This window comes from Apis florea, unplaced genomic scaffold, assembly GCF_048593485.1.
Source record: "Apis florea isolate Af1SG1 unplaced genomic scaffold, ASM4859348v1 contig_3496_pilon, whole genome shotgun sequence".
Classification (NCBI taxonomy): Eukaryota; Metazoa; Arthropoda; class Insecta; order Hymenoptera; family Apidae; genus Apis; species Apis florea.
The window spans coordinates 4,289,590-4,299,924 of record NW_028256773.1 but is presented as its reverse complement, the minus strand read 5'-3'; the positions used below and the strand labels follow the sequence as shown (position 1 = coordinate 4,299,924).

The following is a 10,335-nucleotide window of genomic DNA, read 5'->3' as shown; positions in this document are numbered from 1 at the left end:
TTTTTTTCCTTAATATATCAGGAAAGCCACATCATGGAGATGCCATTAACTACAACATAATTTTCTTTAAATGAAAATTTCTAAAGGAAATATGTCGCAGTCTATGTTCTACAATCAAATAAATATTTTAATTACATTGTTTAATTGTTATATTTAATATTAATTGAAACGTTTTTTTTTTTATAGAGAATGTTTTACTATCGAGAATCCAAAAATGCTGTATATAAGAATATCAAATTCAAAAAATAAATTTTAAATGCAATCCTCAAGTATTGTGTTATCCAATTGACCAGTGATTGGAATATTTCCAAATTTTTGCAAAGTTCTTACTGCATTTATTATAGCAGTTTTTTGGTATAATGCATCTGAATTAGCGATTCCACTTTCCAAATATCCATACTTTTTCATAAAATCTATCTACAAAATTATATAAATTTTTATAAGTAAAAGATACATAATATTTTACACTGAACAAATTTAAAGAAGAGATTTCAAATCGATAAATTTCAAGTGATAATTAATTATTGAATTAAAAAGAAAAATAATAATAAATAATTGTTTTGATCTTTTTATCAAATGAAATATTCTCTAATAAAATTGTATTTTTTTTCATCTACCGTAGACAAGGATGATGAAATATTTTTTACTGAATCAACAGGTATTGATTCACATTTTTTCAGAAGAAGAAAGCTAAAATAACTTCATGAATGTAATATTTTTTTTTTTCACAGATTATTTATTTCATTGAGCAATAATATTAATCAATAAAGAAATATATTTTTTTTTAAATTTCACTAACATTTTCAATGTCTTAATACTTCAGAAGCTTCTTTTATTAATCAAGAATTAAACCGGTTTAACGATTTTTTCACGCAGCAGAGACTTCAGCAGATTGATAATGAAATTGATAATGTTGCTTGACCTTTGCTTGTAATTATGAAAATTTATAAAAACACAATTATTCAACGAATAATTATTTTTAATCATAATTATTCATATATAAGAATAAATGATAGATAAAATAATAGAAATCATTATTTCATGAAACAAATTATTTTTTTTTATATATTTGGAATGAATTTTTTAATGAATAATGAATAAATTAATTAGTCAAATTTTTTGTGATCACAAAATCATACAAAATGAAGTATACAATACATATGCATATATTGGAAGTGAAAAACAATATAATTATAGAAAGGATTATTATCTTATAAAGAATTAAATTATTTCTAATTACCCAATTAAAAAACAATTTCCACTTGAATCACCCTATAATTTAAGACGTAATTATGTAATCATTTGCTAATTTCATATCATACGAATTGAAATATTTTAATAAACAAATCAATCAAAATGAATTTGACCAATTCGGAATTTTCGACGTTAAAAAAATCAGAATATTCTACAGAGGAGGAAAAAAGTGAATATAATGATAATATAAAATATTTGAAAGAAGAAAAAAATTCCACCAAAGAATCCAATCTTTGTCCATTTGTAAGTAATATAATTGTCTCCAGATTATATGAAAAAAAAAAAAAAAAGAAAATTAAATTAAATTAATATATTTTGCGATAATTTTAAATATATATTTAAAATTATTTTCAGGAATTGTTATGGAGTTTCGGATTAAATTCAGACGTACCTCTAATAAATTTAACCACGAAAAATCGAACGCTTATCGCTTACTCCTGTTCGCATATCGTAATAATCTATAACTATGAGACTAGAGAAGCGTTAAATCTTCAAGGTCATGTAAGAATTTAATTTTTTTTTATTACACTATATTTACATTATCTTTTCTCTCTCTTTTTTTTTTTTTATCTATACAAGTAAAGTGATGAAATATAAAATTTTACAGAAAAATACGGTGAGAACGTTATCGACGTCGATAGATGGAAAATGGTTACTGTCTGCAGATTTTGAGGAGGATTGTGTAGTTGTTGTTTGGGACACTGAAACTGGGTATAAAGTTTGATGATGAAAAAAAGGATAAATTGTAAATTATACAAGATAAAGAAATTTATCTTATATAATATATAAATATTATTCAACTTAGATTATTCATGTTAATGAAAATATATAAATATATTCATCGTAATAATCTTGCCAGGATTTTTTGAAGTCATGACACAATAACGATTCGATTTCCTTCGCATTTTTCGTTTGAAATATTCGGCAACATTAAATACGCATTAAGTATAAAAAAAAAAAAAAAAGAACTGAAGATATTCTTTTCTAGTGTACCAATTTCTACTCTATTCAATCCACACGATGATCAAGAAATGACAGCGGTTAGAATTAGCCCAAATGCTAAATACATAGTGACTGTTGGAAATGAATTTCACCAAAAGGTTCATTTTTGGCTGTGGACATACGGAAAAGATAAACCTGATAGTTAATTACACTTACTGCATTCTAATTAAATTTTATTTAAAATACAAATTATTGAACATTGTTATCCAGTTCCGTTAAATTTCTTATAATTCATTACAAAGCATATATAATCTAGGATCAAAATCATATCTCAAAAAATCATGGAAACATCCGTCACAACTGGATGAATTTCCAGTCAATGATTATTTTCATATTTTTGGGACATCTTATAGTTATCTAAAATTTTCAAATTTATGTTTTAGAGACTGTAGAGATAACCGAATTTGATACGAATAGAATAAAAGAAATAGCATTCAATGAATATTGTTCGGAAGAGTTTGTTTTAATTGCCGATTATAATGTCATATTTTTTAAATGGGTTAGTATTCATCAGTTCAAAACCATTCTTTTATATCTCTTATTAATCATTAATATTCGAGTAAAGTATAAAATATTTCTAAAAAAAAGAAAAATCAATTTTGACACTTAATTTTCTTAATAATTTTTCCACGCGTATAAACAATAACAATTTATGAAAATTTTATCAGGAACAAGAGGAATTGAAATTTTACGTACCACAAATTTCGAGCAAGCTACGACGATACGGGACCTTCAATTGCTCTTGTTTTATACCTAAAACGCTACGAGTATTAACAGCTACAACAAATGGTAAAAAAGAAAAAAACAAATAAAATAATATTACTTTAATGAAAAATTATGACTCTAATTAAAACTCTTGATCAATTTTATTGATATTTACAGGATATATCATTGTTTGGGATACTTCTGGTGAGAAAGATAAAACTAAGAGTTATGTTGCGATTAAAAACAAGGAAAGAAAATACATCAAGAGTGTTAAGTTGGAGATAAGTAGTATTCTGGTGGTATTGCATAAGGACGGGTATATCTAATATTTTTTCTCAATAAATAACATATAATTTCATTGTTACAATATTGCACAAAGTAAAGTGTAATTTAATTTTAAGGTAAACAATAATGATAATTATCGTAGGAAGATAGTGACTGGATCCTTAAATGGGCGCATCAATTTCTACGATCAAGATTTAAAAATACTCTATTGGTGTGAACATGAACTTCTGGATGGTATACGATCGATAAGTTTCGATTTTTCATCTTCGTTATTGGCTCCTGTGGATAGAATCAGTGAAACTGATTGTAAGCATTTATTTGAATTCTAAAAGAAAAAAATGTTTTAGAAAAAGATTTTAAATTCAAGTAAATAGTAGATGAATTGTCGATAAATACGAATAATTCTTTGAATTATTCTTTAGGCGCGATGATTGTCTAATTTTTCATAATTTTATTAAAAATATAAAACAATAAAGAAACAATTGAAAATAGCGTGAAAAATTAATATAATATAAAAGAAAAAAATAAGAGTGGAAGAATTTTATTTTGTAGTAGAATTCGATGATGATGATGAGGACGAGGAAAAAGAAGGAATGGAAGATATTTATTCGGAAATCACGTTAGGTGTCCCTGTTTGCAATAAGAAAAAAAAAGAATTTGCAGAAAATTTAAAATCGAAATATTATGGAATGATCGATAAAATTCCATCGACGTTGACCGTGAACTTGGAAATATTACCCAAGAGATATTATGATAAACCTCCAAGAAAGCCTATCGTAGCCACCGAAGCCACTGTACGAGGTGCTCCTTTCCATTTCAATAATTTCTTTATCAGTAAGTGTTATTCATCACGTTTATTGATCATTCAATAAATTAATACTAATATAAATAATATGGATTGATTATATTCTTATTTGTTATATTTCAATTTTATTGAAGATTTTTATTAACGTTTTTTTAAAAGGTTGTTTGAGCGGAACAGTTGCATTAATAGAAATTCCAACGTTCAAATGCCGATTTATTTTTCGGCATACAAAAGTTGCGATCTTAAGCTTGGACGCACATCCTCGATGGTATTTATAAGAAATTTGTATAATTCAACGATTCCTTTCCTAATTTTTTTCCTTTCTATTTTTATTTTAATTTACGAGACAAAGAGAAGGAGAATAATAATTTTTTATTTTTTTGAATTTGAATTTCAATAAATTAGAAATTGAAAATTCTTCTCTATTATTCATTGTTTCATTCTATAAAAAAATAAAATGATTAAATCTCTTTTTCGTAGATTATCATTTTTTTATAATAATATTATTAACATTGTTCTTTCACAAGTAATTATATAGTCACCGGTGATGCAAATGGTTACATGTGCTTATACGATTATGAGAAACATAAGATCATAGTACGGGAAAAAACTCCACCTTTTCCAGATTTTCGTCCACTGATGGACGAGCAAGTAAAAAGTGGACACATAATTTACATCACGTGTCCATTCAGCCACGAGACATTGATTGGCGTTACAGCGCTAAAATATTCCCAAATAGGTATCCAATTATTATTGTAATACAAATTTTAATATTTTTTTTTTTCTTCTGGGCAAACTATTGGTTTGGATCAATGAAATCAATGTACCATCATTATTTTCCAGTTTCGAGATTTTAATGTGAGATGTCGCTAGTATCCCATTCTCGCATAATAAACGAGATATCTGTAACGAAAAATATACATAAGATACTTCGATTTAAGTGATACATAGTCGCATTTGATCTTGAAAATATGAATAAAAATATAAATTTTTATGTTTTATTTTCTATTTTCTGGGTAAATTATCGGATCAATGAAATTATACGTAAATAGATCAATTATTATTTTAGAGTTTCGAGAATTTTTAATCGCAAAAATGGCAAAACAAAAGATTTCGAAACTTTTTAAATTTCGAGCGAAGCGTCGCATTTAACGCACGTAAGGCAAACAAGAAATTTCTAACAAAATATATACGAAATATTTCGATTTAGGTGACATGCTCGCGTGTGGTCTTGAAAATGGATCGCTTTGGATATTGCATCCAATCACTTTGGAACCCATTGATAAAAATCCTTACAAACATTCCATGCAGTCAATTCATAAATTGGCTTTCTCAGACTGTGGAGAATATCTGGCTTATGCAGTAAATAAACACATGATAATTGATATTTATTCGTAAATCATCATATTTAAATCCTTCAAAGTATATTTACATTAATTGTTATTGTAATTTCTATAAATAATAAATAAATAAATATTTTTTTTTTTTTTTTTGAGGATAACACATTGGCGGTAGCAGTATTTAAGAAGAATCATAAGAGAAGCAAAGACGATGATAATGTGTGGAACTTTATTGGAAAATATCGTTCGCACAATGCAGAAATAAAAAACGTACTTTTCGGTCCAGCCACTATAGAAAGTGTTGTATATCGATTATTTTCAATAGCAGAAGACAAAACTTTAATTGAATACAATCTTAAAAATAGGTAATTTAAAACATTATATTTTTTTTTGCAATTAAATCCTAAATATTTCGTCCATTTTGTCCAGCGGTCCATATCCTGATCCAGGCTTAAAAATACTTGATGTTTATAAAATCGAAAATGATGCTATACCTTTATGCCTCGAATGGTATCCACAATTTGGCATTGAAGGATTTCTGGTGTATTCCACCTCCGAGGTAATATAATTTGGTCGATTTTCTATAATCAATTCTAAAACTTTAAATATTTAAAATATATTTAAAATGCATAATTTCCGAGAGATGGCAGTTTAATTTGTAATTTATTTTGGCCAAATCCATTTCCAAATAAATATTTCGTTATTGTTGATTAAAATAAATAATAAAAAAAAAATAAATAATTGTTCAATATTTCATGCATAATATTTATTATGTGATTAGTATAAATTTAGATTGCTAAACGATATGACGAAATTGACTCGAGGAACGTTTTTGGGACCCCTTTATAGTTCACCAGTTAAACAGATCAAGGTGATGAATCGTGTGAATCTGTAGAAAAATTATGGAATTATCGTGTTTAACTGTAATAAAAATGTTTTTACAGGTACTGTCTAGTAAAGATCTCAAAGCTCTTAGATACATGGTATTTGCAACTGATAAAGAAATAGGTCTTCAGATACTTCCCTTTGATGGAAATCCTTACAAGACTCTAGGAATGATTGGACATCCGCATAAGGTATGTAAGAAAAACATTGTAAAAATGATCATGACAATTCAACAAAACATGAAATAATTTTATCAACGATGAACTCTCAAACTTTATTACAGTATACTTATATTATTTTATTATAAAATTAGATTAAACTTTTAAAAATTGCCATCCATATAAGTGTAATTTTAATAGATCACACATATATGCGTTAATAATAATGGAAACCTTTTGTTCACTTCTGGTTACAATGATCCGTCTATATTAATATGGAAAATAAAATACAAGTAAGTATACTTGATAATAGTGAAAATTCTACTTATTAATTTTCATCATTCCTGTTCAAAAAATGTATATAAAAATAAATTTATTTTCTCTTTGTCGCTCCCCAATTGATTTCCACTTGTAATTATCATTTCGTATGTCGTTCTTAAATTCACTTGGAAAAATATTTCACTTACTTTTCTCTTCTAATAGCTGCCTTTATTTATTCCATTCCTTTTAACGATACTTTGTCTCAAGGTCTGTTGACGTGTTATCACATCTAGGAGGCAAAGGTCTCTCGCCATATTACTGTTTGATAGAAGGTGGTAAAAATGGTTGGCTTATCAAAGAGATACAAGACCTGTTTTATTACTCTCAAATTTTGCATCAAGGGGAGAATATAACGAGCACCAGGATAATATCCGACAAGGTGAACATCACCGAATTACCAAACCTTATGCGCTCTATTGGATATTATCCAAGTAACGAGGAGGTGATCTTCGCTCGATCATAGAAAATTTCTCTACTTTTTTTTTAATTGGTATTCTTTTTAACGTTTATCAAATTTGACTCGTTTCAGATAGAACTTTTTATGGGGGAGGTCGCGTATAGAGATTACGCGGAGACCGGCAATTTAGTGGACAATATTAATTTTGAAGATTTCGTGAAACTTTATATAAATCATCGTCCATGCTTTGGGATTTCTAATCATAATATATTAGAAGCTTTCAAAATATTTTCAAATCAATTGGATGAAGAGGATCCATTCTTAACTCGTGAAGAATTCATGAGGTTGTTGCTTGGTCACATTCCTCATACGGTTATAAAAAAGGACGAGATGCCTTTTGGTTGGTTTATACATTTTTTCCCTTAGAAAATATAATATAAGTGTAATATTCGATGTGTTATTTCAATTTTTTTTTTAAAATATACGTATTTTTTTTTTTTTAGGAGAACCATTAACAGTTCAAGAAGCATTTACATATATGAAGTTTCTTATTGGATTTGAAGGAACTTTTGATGCGATAAATGACAAATCATTAATGTCCATTGATTTTACGTTCTTGCCAGAGGTATATTTATCAGAGATGTTTTTTAACGTATAGTTATTGCTTGATTGTAATATAAATCATATTTATTTACATGGACTGAAAAAAATCATAGATGTATATATTGTTATTACTGATATTTATTTATTTATTTTTTTTTCTTTTTCTTTAATATACATTACAACTTAAAAAAAAAAAAAAAGAAGAAGAAAGAAATAGTCTTCTTATATAAAAAGATGATTTTTAATAATTTTTTTTTTCTTTTTTAAAATGAACAAATATACAAAAGCCAATTAATCATATATATATATATATATATAAGCGCATCGTGAAACAAGTAGTAAGTATTTACATCTATTCTGTGAACAGAAAGTAAAGTTAAAAAAAAAAATTGATAATACGAAAAAAATATATTAAATTATGAATTGTACATTTATTTATATTTATTTCTCTGAATTGACTCTATCATTATTAATTATTTTAAATACAAAAATCCGATCAACATTTAACAATTAGATAACAAAAAAAGTTACTTCTAAATATTTAAATTTTTAAATTTGCTCTCAAATAAATATCCTAAATAGAATGAGAAACATGAAACATGTTAAACAAGTATGATCCATCAGTCATACTTATATACAGCTTTACAATAGAAGATCATACAACGAGAGAGAGAGAGAGAGAGAGAGAGAGAGAGAGAGAGAGAGAGAGAGAGAGAGAGAGAGAGAGAGAGAGAGAGAGAGAGATAAATCTTGAATAAATTGCCATTGTAATGGTACAGAAAAAAGGAAAATAATGATTTAGGCTCGCCGAAAGTAATGTATTATTATTTTACAATACAGACGATATCTTACAAATATTTCATCACGGACATCTTGGGTATTGAATTTCCGGAGGAAACGAGGGCTGACGATGATTAATTAATCTGTATTTTGCATTGCTGGCACATTAACATTAATTATCATTACCATACTAATATTATTACCATTATAATGTAACGCGAGTTCTATTAAACATGTACGAACACCAACGTATTTATCCATGTTTTTTAAAATGTTGAATGAAAAAAAAAAAAAAAAAAAAAAAAAAAAATCAAACCAACAATTTTCCAGCGACAAAATTAGCTCGACTTTAATTAAATTTTGTCCAACGATTCATTCCCCTTGTATTCTTGCTTCAAAGATTCAATTTACGACTAATTTGAGTGAGTTTCAGCCAATTTCGTGTGTCGAATAAAATAATTTTGATATAATTAATTAATAAATATGATAGCTCGATAGTCGAAACAGACAAGTTATCAAAATTTCTCGATCGATAAATCTAAATCATTAAAAGTGAAATTTTTTTTTCGCTCGTATTCCATTGCACACTTATATTTCATCGGCATCTCGATAAATTAAAATATTATATCGAAATTGAAAAAAAAAAAAAGGATTAGCGCTCGATACATATACCGTTAATCGATCTCGACAAAGTGCTACAAGTTGTACAATTATTTCGTATAAATGTTTGAAAGTGATATTACGACGAATAAGTAAGAACTAGACTAGAGAAACGATAAAATATCAACCGATTCATTATAACTAAAATGCATTTATATATATATATATAAATATATATATATATATATATATATAAAACGAAAAAACGATAGAAATTGGAAAATTTATTTTTCCACTGATGATTATAAAAAAATTAGAAATTAATAAATGAATACATTTTATAACGTATGTGTAGTATAATTATAAAAATTTTAGAAAATTCAGACAATTTAGAAAAAGAGAAATAAAGGGTAAAACAAAGAAAATGAACAAAGATGGTTAAACGAATACAATGCAAAGAAATACACGTACATATCTCGAGACGATTATGAACAGAATGGTGGGTCGTCGAGAAAGAGAGAGAAAAAAAAAAAAAGAAAGAAAAAAGAAGTGATCGTCTTACAAGAGGCATAGACACCGCCAGCAGTGCCGACAGTCCTATTAGCCGCGACATAACGATTCCGAAAATGATGAAAAAAAAACACAGCCCTCCCCTCACATACTAGGCTTAAAGAATTCTACGACGTGGCCTAGAAAATTTCGCTCTATAATAATGCTATATTTTGCCTATTGGCTACACTAAATTTATACACCGCGCATGTTTTGTCATTTAAAAGAAGTACAAACAAATGTACACAAAAAACCTTATTTCATTGTTATAAACTCTAAGGCATATTTACAAGTTATATACAAACATTTCTTTTTTTTTTGTAATTATTATTATTATTATTATTATTATTATTATTATTTATTGTTGTTGTTGTTGTATCGGCTTAAGAAAAATATCAATGTGAAACAGTATGTATGATTCATTTGTTTACCAAGAAGAAAGAAAGAAAACGCTAAGAATAGCGATGGCTACTCAATTCTCTCCCACTTCTGCTAGAATTTTTTTTCCTGTCAATTCGAATATATAATCAAAGATTATTGCTATTAAAATTACTCTTAACCGTGCAACAATTTTTATAAATATTTTGAAAAGCGATAAGCAATTCTAAAAATATTTGAAAAATAATGCCTTTTAAGAGACTTGAAAATTAT

The 10,335-nt window shown here is 26.8% G+C and overlaps 1 protein-coding gene across 1 annotated transcript; it reads left to right on the top strand.

The window, feature by feature from the left end:
* The first annotated feature begins 732 nt into the window (after positions 1–732).
* LOC100864105 (cilia- and flagella-associated protein 251) lies at positions 733–8,850 on the top strand. The gene is made up of 21 exons (XM_086913656.1): positions 733–1,497; positions 1,609–1,755; positions 1,862–1,965; positions 2,243–2,397; positions 2,640–2,755; positions 2,925–3,045; positions 3,139–3,277; positions 3,389–3,552; positions 3,799–4,080; positions 4,211–4,319; positions 4,579–4,790; positions 5,262–5,413; positions 5,548–5,756; positions 5,821–5,950; positions 6,173–6,262; positions 6,336–6,467; positions 6,636–6,727; positions 6,963–7,197; positions 7,285–7,552; positions 7,656–7,777; positions 8,596–8,850. Exons 1-21 carry the CDS (start codon positions 1,357–1,359, stop codon positions 8,671–8,673), a joined length of 3,198 nt encoding a protein of 1,065 aa, XP_086769782.1. The 5' UTR covers positions 733–1,356; the 3' UTR covers positions 8,674–8,850.
* Positions 8,851–10,335: the final 1,485 nt, after the last annotated feature.

What these genes read in the sequence shown, in the direction of transcription:
- LOC100864105 (XM_086913656.1), top strand. Translation starts at nt 1,357, where the DNA reads ATGAATTTGACCAATTCGGAATTTTCGACGTTAAAAAAATCAGAATAT. An exon ending in ATTAACAGCTACAACAAATG is followed by an intron (nt 3,046 to 3,138) that starts GTAAAAAAGAAA and finishes TGATATTTACAG; the next exon opens with GATATATCATTGTTTGGGAT. An exon ending in TTTCAATAATTTCTTTATCA is followed by an intron (nt 4,081 to 4,210) that starts GTAAGTGTTATT and finishes TTTTTTTAAAAG; the next exon opens with GTTGTTTGAGCGGAACAGTT.